Here is a 16,554-nt window from a genome sequence, read left to right on the forward strand (position 1 = left end):
GGGGGGGGGGAGGGGGAGACGGGGAGGGAAATGGGAGGCGGGGAGGAGGCGGAAAAAAATTTTTTTCAATAAAAAATTATATTAAAAAAAACATAAAATTGATTTTGAATATATTGCTTAATGGTAGAGTTGTTTAGCAAATGGGTTGTCACAGGTTTTCTGCCCAGTAATGTGAAACTAAACCAAAGATTACGTTTTATGTAGATGTTACAAATAACTATTCAGAAATCTCAATAAAAAAAAAGAAAAAAGGAAAAAAAAACTTTTTAAAATTATAAAAATTTACTTTGTTTGGATGTTTTGAAATCCCAAGCATGATAACACAAAAAAGCAAGATTATTTTATAGTCAAGTTTTGATTATAATTACTCACCTAAGAATACATAAACAAATTCTGCCTCCTGATGTGAGTCTGCAGAACCCAAATCTCTGCTTACTTTCAATGTCTGTCAGTACGAAGGTAAAGTGCTGTCCAACTTGATTCTGAGATGCCCTAAGATAAAACAACATCATAGCATTAAATCTGTGCTGATTTTCTTGAAGATAAAAAGGCTTGACTAGTATTTACATTGGCTTCACCCTCCCAATACTGGGTTCTAGAATCTGGCATGAGGACAACTAAAGGTGCATGAATCTATACTCAACTCAATCAACTCATGAGTCATGAGTCCAGCATCACAGTAAGTTCTAATGGCTCATGGTTGGAGCAGATCAACAAATCAAATGCCTCACTTGGAAGTGAAGGCTCATCTTACATTTTCAGAAGAGTAAGTTTTCCATAAAATACATCATGAAGTTGGAGCCATGGTTACTCGCTCTGCAGAAAAATCAATAAACTTAGTCTCTACACTCATCTTTAGCATCTCTCTCATCTAAGGTATTCTTTTCCAAATTGTAAATGCTTGGAAAGCAAATCATGTTGCTTCATCGTCTGATGGTGGCCACCATCATGTTGAATTATTTCTTCTGTTGACATTCTTACCCAATGTAGTACCATCTCAACAAGCAGGACTGGTATTTTTCTTAGTATTGTCTTTTAGAACTATCAATAAGCTACAGAATCAAACACCAACTCAAAAGAATACACTTCCTACTAAAGAAGCCTATCTGAGTTTTACCTGATTTTGAAATAAATAGGTTAGAACTCAATAGCATGTACCACCTCTGCATAAGAGATGATATAAGTCACTAGACAAAATGTTTATCTCTGCTTGAAATGCATCAACACACTTCCAGATACTGGCTCATAAAACCAGAATAGAACTCAAAGTTCTTTGTCCCAAAATAAAATACTGACAACATATAAATTTGGTTTTAAAATAGACATATGGATTTTTAAAAGCTGAAAAGTTACTGCTAGTATTCTAAAACTGCAAATTATTTGTCACAAAATGCCAGCTACTAAACCAGTACAAATCTAAATGGACAGGGAATGTCATAAACTTCAAATAAATCCTCTAGTGATTAACATATGTTCTAGTGTTCAAGATACCCTCTTGTAGTTTTTCTTCCTTTATTTTGTTCTTACTATTGATTTAATACTATAATTTTGATGTAAAACAGAAGAACTAATAATACTCCAGAAAAAGGTAAGAAAATATTTTTTCATTAGCAATATTTATTAGTAGTAACTAGCATATACTATTAGATCACTTTACTATCTATACACTAAAATTTCAATCTCAGTCCCACTAATCCTTGGCAAAATGTCTCCCTAAAATAAATTTTCTTTTAAAAATTTTGTATATTACACTCAAATAAAACTAATAATAGTGATAAATCACATGAAATACAATAAATGTCACTATGTCCAGAGATATCTATTTATTATACTAAATCCCAACTACAAACAAAAAGTTCACTTAGTATTTGAAGTGAAATAGAAACACAACGAAATTGTCAATGCTACTGGGGAAGTTTCCTACAGCTGCCGCAGTAACACCCTGTTCTATGTTGCTGTTCTTGGGAGACAACTGAGTTCACAACATCACACAGAAGCTTTTCCAATTAGGGTGAACTGGCAATGAAAGCAGGGTACAGACATCCAGTTTTAAAAGACTATCTGAAGGCCCTGATCAATGACATTTTTTTTCTGCTAGTTCTTATAATCTATACCTGAAGAACAAAAAAAAAAGAAATATAATCTGTGGTCAACGTTGCTTTAAGTCCTCCTCACTGGCCATGGCAGAGGAAGGAAAAGACTAATCTGAAAGACAATATCTAACTATCTAATTCTGAACCTCTCCTCTTCAGTGAACAGAAACCAATGAAGGTATGTGTCATTTTCTTACCATGTGTGCAATAAAAGCAAAAAGTCATCTTAATTATGAACTTATACTGTACCTTTCCACGTCAAAGGGAAAACAGAACTTGGGCACGCTCTGCAATACTTCCTACAAATGCAAATTCAAAAAGAGGATGCTTTAGAACGTTTTTTAAATGCAGTTAAAACTTTTTTGAGACATTTTCAAGGAGTGGATGAAGTATTTTTAAGACAAAGGCACAGGTTCTCAGACTGCAATAATTGATTATTAAAAAGGAATTAAGTGTGTGCTTTGGCAGATTGCACTGACAATGCCCGGAAGCCCCAGGAGGGAAAGGCCTGGCCTGAAGGGTATTAACACCCTTGGCATCCCCGCTGGGATCCCCTTCAACAAGGCCATATGGATCTCACAAGAAGCACTGCACCATATGGGCAAGCTGTGTCTGCTGCTACTTGTACCACAGGCTAGCCACAGGGACTTTTCACAGATTCTGGCTCAAAAATATAAACGTTGTTTCAATTAAAATGCAGGCAGAGAAAAGGAAATGGAGTTGACAGCGGAATGAATTACTGAGAAGTATAACAACTCTGCATGTCCCAAACTCAAATGTTTTCTTAATTAAAAACTTTGTATAGATTCTAAAATATACATTTGCATGTTTAAACACTTTCTACTATATTTATCCCAAATAGTCCTCTTAAATGTGTATCTTAAAATAAGTATCTATTACAATATTGTTAAATAGTAAAATATTAAATATTAAAAATGAATGTTTTATGAAAATAGACAAAATCTCATTAAAAATCTAGAGATAATATTTATTAAATTACAACAAAATGCAAACAATTATTAGATAGTAGGAAAAATAAGAAAAAAATGTCTTCGATGTATCTGAACAGCACATTAAAATTTAATTTTGAATCTAAAATTCCATCTATAATTACAGACATCATAAAAATTAAAGTTAAGTGATCTCATAAAGGAGCAGAAACTAAAAACAATGCCTGTTAAGAAACAAAGGAGAAAGTATCTTAACAAAGCAGTCACTTCCACAATTACATTTTACCAGTAAAATCAGTCAGATCCAAAAACATAAACCTTCTATAGAAATACACTAAGTATTTTTAAGTGAATTTCTTATTTTAAATATATATATATACAACAATTATCAGTTTAAAATAAACTACTGTAGAAATTCAATAGCAATACCTAAGAAAGCTTCAAGAGAACTAACCCACAGAAGCATAAAGAACAGCTCTATATTACGGGAAAAGGCATCCTAGCCTTAGGGCAAGTATGCAAGCTTGTTATCAATGTCCCATTAAAAAAGTTTTAGCGCAGGCCCATGTGCAGAGAAAGTTATCTTACTCTTTGTAATATTTTGCTAAATGAAATTAAAGAAGTCATTAGACATGAAATAAATGACTGCAAACAGCTTACTACCAATAAGGACAGTTGTTTTCATTCGACTATTGCTTAATTGTTATCTTGTGTCATATAACAGGAAGTCATTTACCGTATTACTACACCTATAAAGAGTCGTATGATAAACTCTTGCAAAATTACCCACATAAACCATAAACAATAAAAAACATTCAAAGTCGTTGTCTACCTCTGAGTATATGTAAATTAGCTGTATATTTCACATAAATTTTAATGCTCAAATTAAGGAGGAAGCCTCTCACTTCATTGCTTAATCTTTCACAAACACCCCCTCTTTTCCATAAGCAACGTGCATGCAACACACTTCTGCAAAACAGCCTCAGCTCGCTTCCCAACTGGCAGCAGCATCCCTCAGGGGACAAGTCTTTAAACCTCTTCACTCTTTAATATTCAACCAGCCAGCAGGTCTATAGACGAGTGTATAAACAGTATAGGGAAAAAGCTCCTCTCAGCTTATGTCAGTGACAGAGTGGCTATGCTGCTGCCTATTTTCCCCTGGCAGTGAAAGCAGGGGCACAAAGACCAAGAGCTGAAGTCCTCCGAGCTCCTAGGACTTAGTGTCTTCCTTAATTGTAGGTGCAATATAAACTAAAGTGACTTTAAACAGAGGAGGGTGAAGAGAAGGAAAAGCATTCAGACAGCTCTTGCTCTCTGAGTCACTTTATAATAGTGATAAATGAAAATATGTCTATGTATATTAGAACTAAGTGTGAGGTTGTATATTCGCATTCTCTCTCACACACAGCTCCTTCTAGACATGTATTCACAGGTTAGTTAGATTTGCCTCTCTGCTGACCACAAACAATTTGGCTATTTCTACAGAAACTTTCTTAACCAAGAAAATTTGAGTTTCAGAATATTTCTAATTAAAATAGGTTATTCTCACACAAAAGCATCATAATTGCTAACATATGTCAAAGATAAAAAAATCAAAATAACAAACAGAATGAACTAGAATATAAAATTTTCCAGAACAAAGTACCAGTGGGCAATAACATACATTTTATACATGTTCCAAAATAAGACATCTAATTATCATATTAATGACTGGAAATAACTCATGGAAACGTCTTTCTTGAGTGTTTGTCCCACAGAATGTAGCTCACCTATAGCAGTGATTCTCAACCTTTTCTAATGCTACGACCCTTTAATATAGCTCCTCATGTTGTGGTGATTACAAACCATAAAATTATTTTTGTTGCTACTTCATAACTAATTTTGCTGCTGTTATGAATTGTAATGTAAATGTCTGATATGCACAATATCTGATATGCAACCCCGTGAAAGGGTCATTTGACCCAAAGGGGTCGTGTCTCATGAGTTAAGAACTGACCTACAGGCTTGCAAAGAAGCCATTTTTGTGAGAGAGAAGAGTAAATGCTAGTATCGGATGGACAGTCTGCTTAGCCCAGGAAGCTGCCATGCAGCATCTAAGATGGAAACAGGCCCTTAAGAAACAATCTACTTATTGTCGTTGTTGTTTTGTTTTTTTGAGACAGGGTTTCTCTGCAGCTTTGAAGTCTGTCCTGGAACTAACTCTTGTAAACCAGGCTAGCCTCGAACTCACAGAGATCTGCCTGCCTCTGCCTCCTGACTACTGGGATTAAAGGTGTGAACCACCACTGCCGGGCAAGAAACAATCTACTTTTAAAAAATCTAAAATCCACAATGACAACAGTCTTAGAACTGTTTTAGAAAGATTATAAGATGAAACACATCACTTCTGCAACCTATTTCCCCTTCCACTTTCCCTAGCACTTCCTCCTGAGCAAATGCAAAGAGCTTCCTGAAGCTCCTCACTTCCCTCTTTCCTGTTCTGCATAGAAAATCTAATATATACACCATGACTTCAACTTTATGTATTCTAACTTCTTACAGCTTAGGCAATTTTATGAAGTCCACAGTTCATTCTCTCTCTCTCTCTCCCTCCCTCCCCCTTCTCTCTCTATACACACACACACACACACACACACACACACACACACACACACACACACATTCACTTTCCCACATCACTTTCGGAACAGACCAACACCTCACACTTAGGATGTTTACAACTGAAGTTACAGTGACACCATCCTCTCCAAAGACACAAAACCCAAAAATATAGCAATCATTTATATCCTTCCCCTGAGACTCTCATATATAATCAATCATTCACCAAGATCATTAATTAAATTTCATAATTATCTTGCTTTCCATAGCTGCATTTGACAAAGTGCCTCTTTTTAGTAAACCTCCAAGCCTCCACTCCTCAGACTTGCGACTTTATCCAGCAGGAACAGAAATAGCCTCAACTGGAAGAGATGCAGGATGGAATGGTTGGGTCTCCTCTGACAGTCAGCACACCCAATCTTGAAGCTTTCCTGTGGGTAATCACTGCTCCTCCAATAAACAATGTAATAAGTGTGCCTAGAGCAGAGTTCAACAGCAGGTTGCAAGATAATAAAGAAGAGCTGAACTCCCAAAAGCAGAGATGACGTAGATTCAGTGAGGGACTATTAACTGAGCATCTCCCTCCAGAAATCAGCATTGTCTTTCCTGGTCTACTCTAAGCATGCTGACTTTTGTCCTTTCCATGCAGTCGTGGAAGGAGCCATGAACATTCAGCACATTACACAAGAACACAGCAGCAGTAGCCAGTACCCAGTGAAGAAAGCATCTCAACCCTCACTTTTCCATAAGCCCACCACGTGGTATTGAGTTAGGCCCAGAACCACAGCCCCCTTCCGAATTAATCATGCAAGGTTATCTATGAGGCTCACCACAGAAAGCTAAGAACAACCAGAATCCAGACTCATTTGCTTTCAAATAAAATCTTAACACAAGTAATTATAAAGATTTTAGTGAACTAAATGTTCTCCACAATAATAGTATACAAATAATAAATTCACACTAAAGTTTTAATGTACATGTAAACACAGTATTAAATGGAATAGTTCTCAAATATCATAATTGTATTTTATTTAAAAAAAAAAAGCTTCCAGAATCATCTTTACAACAAAGTTCTACCTAGCAATTTTAATTCAAACTTTTAAAAAAAATGGCAGTTTTCTAAAGATAATATTTGAATATAATCTAGGGCAAATAAGAAATAATAAAATGTAGGCATTCTATCTATCTGTGCTTTATAAAAGGGAGCAATAAATTCTACCAAAATTTAAAAAAAAAATCAAGCACTACTCAGCCACAGCAGTTTGGGTAACAGAACTGAGCTCAAGCCCCACAATGTGCACTGAGATGTGGCAGGGCATCTCCGAGATGGCAAGAGAAACTGTGGGACACACTCCATCCTCCATCCTCCAAGGGCAGACAGGCACACATGACCTGGGGACTCAGTCAGGGATATACTTTATTACCGAAGAGGCTATAGGAAATTACAGAGAGCCTCAGAGTCTTTTTAAGAAGTGTTTTCAACATACAGATTCTATTTAAAACTTGAGAAAAATATAATAAGCAGGATAACTGAGCCCAGTATGATATTTTTCCTCTTGGTTTTCACTTTTTTTCTGTTTGGCCATTTTAATTAGAAATTAAACTCATATTTACCCCTCCTCAAATCAGAAGACACACTGACTGTTTTCATATTAATATTGTTTAGATGGTTAATTCAAATTAACTTCACTATCAAAACTTCGAAATAAATTTTTATCATTAGAAGACTTGAGAAGGTCCATGAAGCAGATGCAGCTAGTAAGGAGAGAGCTATGTGGAATGTATTTAGAGAGACTGCTGGTAAGATTCTGTCAACTTGACACAAACTAGGGCCATCTGGAAAAAGGAACTGAGAAAATGCTTGTGTGAGCCTGGCCTGTAGGAGTGGTTTTCTCCCTTAGTGACTGATATGGGAAGAACCAGTCCATTGTTGGCAGTGCCATGCCTGAGCAGGTAGGTGGGCCTGGGCTATATATTTAAGAGCTGTGTTGAGTCTGTTATGTGAGTTGGTTTTACTTGAAGCTATCAATATACTTCCTTTGTTCTATGCATTTAGTATTTTAACTTGATACAATATGGGAGTTTGTTTACCCAGTGTCCTCTATTTGTTGATTTTAAATGCCTCTCGTACCTAATTTGGGAAACATTCTGCTATAATTTTACTCAAAATATTTTCTCTCTATTTAGCATTAAAATTTTTTTTCTAAACTCAGATTTGTTATTTCCATAAGTGACAACATGTCAAATGTGATCAGTTCATACTTTATTATGTTTTCTTGTTATCAGAATGCTGTAATTCCTCTACTTGGCTTCAAGTTTTAATATTCTGTGCTCACCCTGATCTATTCTACTGTTGAAGTTTTCCACTGACTTACTGAACTTTTCATTTCCGGTTTTTCAGTTTGGTTTTTCTTCCATATTTCTATTGATTTACTGAATTCTAATTTTCATATCCTGTAGTGACTTCCGTTGTTGTTTTCTTTGTTGTCACACAGAAATCATTTTTAGTATCTTCTCTGATTCTCTGAGGGGTGTGTGTGTGTGTGTGCACGCGCATGCTCGCGCGCACGCGTGTGTGTTGGCCCATGCTTCATGCACTCTTTGATTTTTTCTGAATGATTTGCCTGAGATTTCATCTGACATTCTCATTGGAGGCCATTACTGTGTGATTAGTAAGCTTTGGAGGAGCTGGACTGCCTGGAGTTTTCACACTTCCTGTGTTATTCTCACTGAGATGTGCTCCTGTGGGATTATGCCACAGGATAAATTGGTTTTAATCACTTTTATTTAACAGAGATGTTGGCAATGTTCAAGAGAATCAAGGTTGTAGTAGGGCTGAGGTATTATTCTGTTCTGCTACACTACGGTAGAACGTCCGAGAATACTGTCTTCAAAAACAGCCACTATCAATGGGTAGATCATTATAGAAACACAGTCATAACCAAAAAAATAAGCAAACTTAAGTGCTCGTCATTTATGAAATAAAGGAACACTGATCATAATGAAGCATACAATAATATTAGTTACTATGAGTGAGTGCGAAGCAAAAAGGAAAAAAATCAGACTAGTAATTAGTATTGTGTTGTTGACAAAAAAAAAGGTACAGAGGTCTAGGGCTATAGTACCCTGATCTCTTTCATCTGATCTCAGAAACTACCTATGGCCAAGTCTCAACAATATTTGGAGGAGAGAAAATGCAGGAGGAAAGTGAAGGGGAGAGGTACTGACAAGCGATGTCGGACACGCGGCAGTTTTACCTAAAGGTAGAGTGAAAGGACTAGTTGGAAAAGAAATCCAATCTAAACATAATTGGAGAGATGGTACAGTGCACGTGAAATAAAAGAGGGGAGTTTCAGCATTAATTAGGAACGGACAAGAGGAAAAGGCTAAGGATGTATAACAAAAGCCTTTGAAAATAAGTTAGTTGCAAAATACAACTTTAGACAAAGGGGGTTCAAAGGGAGTGATCTTGCACGGGAACAATGGTGTCCAGGAGACACAGGTTACTAGATAAAATCACAGGACCAGGCATAGGAGACTTCCCTAGCAGTTCTTTTTCTTTTTATGGATTTTTATTCAGCAATACACCTTTCTCTGCTCCCCTCCCTGCCTCTCTCCTCCCCTTCAATCCTCTCCCATGGTCCCCATGCTCCCAATTTATTCAGGAGATCTTAATTTTTTTCTACTTCCCACATAGATTAGATCTATTTATGTCCTCTTAGAGTCCTCATTGTTATCTAAGTTCTCTGGGCTTGTGATTTGTAGGCTGGTTTTCTTTGTTTTTTGTTTAAAAACCACTTATCAATACGTATATATGATATTTGACTTTCTGGGTCTGGGTTACCTCACTCAATGTGATGTTTTCTAGATCCATACATTTCCCTGCAAATTTCAAGATGTCATTATTTTTTTCTGCTGTGTAGGACTCCATTGTGAAAATATACCACATTTTCTTTATCTACTCTTTGGTCGAGGGGCTTTTAGGTTGTTTCCAGGTTCTGGCTATGACAAACAATGCTGCTATGAACATAGTTGAGCACATGTCCTTGTGGTATGATTGAGCCTCCTTTGGAAATATACCCAAAAGTGGTATTACTGGGTCTTGAGGAAGATTGTTTCCTAATTTTCTGAGAAATCGCCATACTGACATCCAAAGGGGCCGTACCAGCTTGCACTCCCACCAGCAATGCAGGAGTGTTCCCTTTACCCCACATCCTCTCCAGCATAAGTTGTCAATAGTGTTTTGGGGGCTTATTCCCTAGCTGAATAATAATCTAGTCAAAGTGTTTTGCTACTGAATTAACTCCAAAGAAGCTTTCTAAATTTTTGCAACTGAAAATGCAAACCATTAAATGGTCCTAAATAGCCAGCAGGAGTCTCTAAAATATAAAAGAGGAAGGAAGTTAGGTATATATTACCCATCTCCTACAGAACAAAACAGTTAGGAAAAGCCATAGCACATAAGGTTATCAAACTAACTTTCTCATTATGGAATAGCAGAAATAGTAGGGGTCTGTAGAAGCAGATATCCTTGTCGTTAAACCTCACCTCCCAGACTCTCTTGCACTGGTGAATTCTGTGTCACCACCTTGCCTGAAGCACAGTTAGATCCTCCTAGTACTTGAAGGATACGTACACTAGAAAACCTAGCACAGTCAAACTGGAAACATACAGCCTTAAAGCCGTGGCCTTCTTCCCAGAGTCTCCTTTATACACCTGAATGCTAACTCTTCACTAATATTGAGTTTCAAACTGCACACGTTTGATTTTCTTTGTACACAAGTGTATCAAAAACTAACTAAAGCTGCACGAATCCCTGTGTCCATGTTTTGTGAAAATGACTGCTACACTCCATTGGTCTCTTATTCTAGGCAAACAGGTTTAAGATAAAAGTATATATTATCAATCAGTACAAATCAAAATAAGTTATAATCACTATGGAAAAAAACACAATGGAACAAACATAAAATTGTATAATATTTGGATAGCTGTTTAAAGAAAACTGAATAATTTATATTTTAAATAAAATATTCAGTAGTACAATTTGTTAAAGAAAATATGTAAGAACCAGGAAGCTGATTTTTGCAAATAGGTCCATATAAAAAGGACCAGAATTAGTGTTCTCCTTAAAGTATTTATACTGAACATCCAACATTATACTTCTCAAGACTTAAAGTGTCTAGCATATGTAAAGTCTATTAAAATGCACATAACTTATCTGAATCAACATGAAAATATACCTAATAAATATTGCTATTCATCTGGCTCTTTTAGTTCTCTCTTAATATACAAATGCATTTCTTTTCTCCAAAATACAACAGCTGGGAATGAAAGAAAGATTTCAAGTGATCATTTTTACATCATATTCCATCATCTTTTCATTGGTTTCTCTGAGCTTTCCTTTGAGGGAGCCCCTTTCTTTAAAAAGAGGTTTCTTTTTAGATCAATCCATATTTCCATAATCCACACTGCAGTTTCCTCCTCTTCTCCCCAGGGTGGACTAACTCCCACATCCCCAACTATGGCTTACAACTGTCATTAAGCCCTACAACAATAACAAGACAACAAAAGAGCTGGTGGGTATGAGGCTAGCTAGTACCATATGCTGACCAAGCTCAGCATTTTTAGCTGCTATAGAGTAGTTTAAAACTTACATTTTTTAGTTGTGAAATGTCTTCACACCACTTGTTTGCAGAACTATTTCAGGCAAGAACTTTAAACACTGAGATGCAAACCAACAATACTTCTTTTTAAAAGCCTGTCTGCTAAGGATATGTTGAGAAAGGAGCGAGCAGTCCCTAAATACAGAAGGGTACAATCAGTGAGTACTCATTCTGCTTAAATCTAAAGAATTGTTTAAGACTCATTTTTAAAGCAGCATGCAGATATGAGCAAGGCTGATTCAACATAGCCTTGTCCGTGTGAACCCAAGGCTTTATAGCAATTTTAACAGGCATTATTTCCATAAAGTAACATCTAGATATCTTACTCTATCCATCTTTTGTTTCATACTCAACTAACTTCAACTTCTTAAAAAAAAAAAAAAAAAAAAAAAGTAAAAACGAACTTACATGTAGAGTTCTGACCTGCCAGAGCAACAAACTCTTTACCTAAGACTCCACACTGTTCAGTCTGTTTGGGAGAACCTATATGACGTCACTATGGAAATGTCATTTGTCCATTCTGCTTCCCTCAAGCATGCTGTAGAACTTTACTTTTGCCAATAAAAAAGCTTCTGTAAAAAACTTGTATTTATTCGACTGCATCACATATGACTTTACTTCTACAGGCTGCCAGAGTAGAGTCGTGTCTGCCTATCTGGACTAAATCATTTGTAGAGTTAGAGCAATTTCATTAATATAAAAATAAATATAACTACCCTACCTCTAGAAGCTCACTAAAGTAAAGATTTTCATCCTTCAGCAGAACAGCTATGTCATTTTTAATAGGGTTTCAAATACAAAGTTAATGTTAAATGCATTTTAATATTCAAATACAGTGCCAAATGTTTCTTAAATACTTTTCACTACAAACTTGTGAGAGCATGTTAGTTCCACTGCCAGCAAAGACCTATTCCATAAAACAAAATTTAGAAAATATCACTGTTTTTCCAAATTAGCTCCCTACTGTTGGCAATGAAAAATTTAAGTTCAACAATTCAAAAATATAAAACACATTTACAGTAACTTAAGAGTGCAGTCATGTTTTATATTAAATTTTCCAACACTGTACCTGCAAAAAAACTAAATCACATCTTCATAATAATAGTTGACAATCTGATTCTCTTCTCAATACATATTAAGAACATAGTCCTGTATATTCCTACCAACCAAAAGCACACTAACAAGAACTGGCATTCTAATGTTACTAAGATAGCTATAAAATGTTTGAAATATGAAACAAAGTAAGCATCCAAATATAATTATAATTTTTATATTTACCTATTCTCTAAAAAAATCTGATATTCTTAAAAATTAATCATGTTGTCATAGGAATGGGCCTGTACAAACACATGCATGTGTATGCACACACATCCTCACAAGAGCAGTGAAATAAAATTGACTTTCACATCAAAAGTCAGCTTGTGACTGTACCAAGCAAAAAATACTTTAAAAATTAATTTCTGAATAGTCCATAACTGCTCATAATTATTTTGTTATACTAATATCAATAAGTTATTGCCAAATAACTTAGATCTTCATACGTGACATACTAAATAAAATTACAAAATACCCATATATCAATACTGCTCAGTGTTAAATCATGAAAATCTTTGCATTATCCAAATTTCTTTTTAAGTCAGTCAGGGAGAGAAAAATGAATGAATATATAAAACTCTAAGTGGTCACATGTTCAAGAGGCATTCCTTCTAAACCGCACAGTGAGACAGCTACACTTGGTTGAACATAAAAGACAGTGTGAAATGCCGAGTCTGACTGTCAGGCAGTTAGCTGGCAGCCTCTACAAAGGAAAGCCCCAAAAGGACACAGCTGAAATGCACACGTGAAAATGTCTTTCCGATGACACACTTAAGATTATAATTTAAACTTTCCAGATACTTCCTACACGATTTGCTACTGAACGGCACGTTGCTAACGCGGGTGCAGTAACTGAGGCATCCGGCCTTTTCCAGCAGCCTTCTCAGACTTTTATCTATGGAAACGAAAGGGGGGAGGAGGAACCCTGGTCAGGAACTCATCCGGAGGCAGTGGCGAGCACTCTAAACTTCAAGCTGCAAACTCCTCATCAAAGCCACATCTTTCATTCACACTTTAATGAAACCCCATTATATTTGGCATAGCCCTTGAGCTCTTTCTAAACCAAGCTTTACACGGAGCTCTCGGACTAGACTTCCTAGAACATTAATTGCCTGTTTTTCCCACTGTGGTCAAGATAACTTATCATGAGTTTACTCAACTTTATTTAATATGTCACTCACTTAACTAAATAAACATCTATCCACACTTTATTATGTGACAGCCACAGTGGTATGTGGAAAATAAATGGAAAAAAAAATGAGAGGGAGGGAGGTGGCAAAGAGGAAGGAGGATGGCTTTTGAGATACAAAAAATAAGCTATGAAATTACACACAGGTTGCTATAGAAGCTCAAGAAAGCCTCATAAGAATTCATTTTCACGTTGGGGTTTAAGATTAAGGCTAAATCTCAGCAATGTAGTAGCCTAAATAAAACCTGGTCCATAACAATAAAGTCAACACACCAATGAGGAAGAGGGAAGTCTTATAAAGCCCCACTACTAGATTAAGAGCTATAGACAATGAATGACTGCTAAGAGATAGAATCCATCTTCCCCAGGGATGAGCCCCTGATATGTTATCCAGTCCCAAGTGGTCAACACTAAGAACATGCATATAAGCAATACTAAACTGACTTGGTAGGTTGATACTGTCATATTTATATGTGTATATATTAACAATAGTAATTAAAGAAAACAGAAATACTATATGAAAGCAGTAGGAGGATTTGAAGGTACAGTTAGGGAAAGTGGGAGAGAGGAGCAGGGTGAAGCAGGGAACTGAAGATGATCAGAGTGTACTATACATATTATGAAATGTCATAATGAAATCTATCATTTCGTACAATTACTAAATGCTAATTAAAATCTTAAAAGACTGTGATGATGCTCTGTTGGTGGCACAAGCCTTTAGTCCCAGCACTCTGGAGGCAGAGGACAGGCATCTGTTCCAGGCCAGTCAGGGCCAAACAGGGAGACTGTACTCAAAAAGACAAAACCAAAGACTGTGAGGACTAAAGTACACTGGATCCCTGGGGTTTATGGGCATCACCGCCACTTACACAGTGAACTGCTCCTGCTTTAGACCAAATGCAGGAACACTGACAGATGCATTATATCAAAATGCACAAACAGCATTTTATTAACCAAGAGGACCAGCAACAGGTGATCACACTAAAGTCTGCTCAGGTGGACAGGCAAGTATGTATCTTCATATGTGATCCCACAGTTAGGCTTCCCTAGGGTCCCAAGGATTCTAAGGAAAAGTTTTAAAGGGAGAAATAAAAATAATGTAATAACAATTGAAAGGGGACATGAGGATGCTTGTAGGGCAGTGGACAAAAGACAACTGAGGAGATAAAGCAACAAGCATTTTAGACCGGTAGAAAGTCCAGAATCACTGGAGACTATAAACACACTTAGCTGCTTATGTCAAAGTCACCCCTTCACTTGAAGGACTTTTAAGAATATTTACAATATTTATAAATCCATCATTTACTAAAGGCTAAAAGCAACTTAAGAATAAATACCCTTTTTCTTTGAAGTCATGGTCAAGGGCAACAGACACGATCAGTACCTAACATGCCCATTTAATTGGTTCGTTCAAGTTGACTCCCAATTTCCCATCTTTCAAGTTGACATTCCAATCTCGAAAATTATCCTTTCACAATATTCAAAATCATGCATACTATTTCTGAATGAATACTTGTAATGATACACTTTTGTGAGATTGACTTTTTGCGAATTGTGGGAATCATACCTGAGAACTAAAAGTATGAGCTGGTGAGATACAACTGTTATTATCTCACTTCTTTTTAGGCAAAAGAATGGAACTTATTTATTAGGTATCTGGGGGATTTCACCAAAACAAATTAGTACAAACTATAATTCAATCTCAAAATGATATCCCATAACATAAATTTTAAAATATTTTTCTATGCACTCACATCAAAGTAGTTGGGTTTTGGTCATAGTAAGTATTAAAGAACTAGAGAAGACTAAAAAATGCCAACCAAGAAATTCGTCCTGTAGTTTCTTTCTGACATTTTAGCTTTCTAAGAAAATAAAGTGATAAAAATTATTCAGAAATAAGGAAATATTCCTAATTCAATTTCTAAATGTGAGTGATTCCAAAATCATTGTGACAAAAACTGATTTATATCATTACACTTCTTTCTAAGTGTACAGAAATAATGCGTATATCCAACCAAAAATTAATAGTGTTAAGTTTTTATGACTGGGAGCTTTTATTGTACCCAAATATATATCCCCTAGCTGAAAATGTAGAACTATGTTGAGACCACAGACACCCAGCTGCTATGATTCTCACTGTAAATACTTCTTAACTCACCTGCAAGGTCACTAACAACTCCTCTGTATATTCTCCACACTTTGTCTTTCTCAAATTTTATCAAGAAAAATAATTGCAGCTATTCATATACAGTATCAGCAGTTCATAGTAACAATAGAGTATTTCAATTTAAAAAGTTTTTAAATTCTCTTCCCAACCTGGTCTCCAAAGTCCTCTGGGAATTTCCACAGTATCGCAGGACCTGCAAACAATCGACACACGTCAGTAAAGGAAGCGCAGGAAGATGCCAACATCCTTAAGATGATCAATTTTCATATTTTAACACAATTTTAAGGTTAATTTCTCTATATCTTATAAGATTAAATATTTTGACATTTAGGTTTAAATAATCTTAGCAACAGAGTGAAATAAAATTCATAACTTAAATTCATGCTACTAAAATCATTTCTTTTAACAATCTATTTGCATGCGTTGGGGTTAATGTAATATAATACATTTTCAATTAAAATACTTTATAAAAACACAAGTTATGACTTGAAAATAAAATATAAAAGTAGTAAGTAGTAATAATAACCAAACACAGTCTCAGAGACTAGACCAAACGTTCCATTCTAAATTCCCATGAAGAATATATGATGTCAATAATTAGTTTTGCTTTATTCAGTTTTAAATGCTCATATTTAAACTCTAATTCTGAGTAGTAGGTAAGCTACTAGGTAGATTTAAGACAGCCTTTTAAAAATAAGTTTGATTTTGCAATCTATTTCGGGAAATAAATGTGATTTCTGTGTGTGGATTTCTAGCTGCAGTATCAACAGCTTTAGAAACACTCATACACCTGTTTACT

General features: G+C 35.7%; 1 protein-coding gene across 2 annotated transcripts in view; it reads right to left on the reverse strand.

The window, feature by feature from the left end:
- Dennd1b (DENN domain containing 1B) overlaps positions 1-16,554 on the reverse strand; it is a 210,918-nt gene that overhangs the window by 137,923 nt on the left and 56,441 nt on the right. For both annotated transcript variants that reach the window (XM_050151643.1, XM_050151642.1), the window contains exons 3-5: positions 15,905-15,948; positions 2,343-2,392; positions 373-492 (exon numbers count right to left, since the gene is read on the reverse strand). In XM_050151643.1, the coding sequence (XP_050007600.1) occupies positions 373-492; positions 2,343-2,392; positions 15,905-15,948 (214 nt within the window). The remainder of the gene's footprint in view (positions 1-372; positions 493-2,342; positions 2,393-15,904; positions 15,949-16,554) is intronic.

Source organism: Alexandromys fortis, unplaced genomic scaffold (genome assembly GCF_014885135.2).
Source record: "Alexandromys fortis isolate MF-2015 unplaced genomic scaffold, M_Fortis_MF-2015_v1.1 scaffold_71, whole genome shotgun sequence".
In the NCBI taxonomy this organism is placed as follows: domain Eukaryota; kingdom Metazoa; phylum Chordata; class Mammalia; order Rodentia; family Cricetidae; genus Alexandromys; species Alexandromys fortis.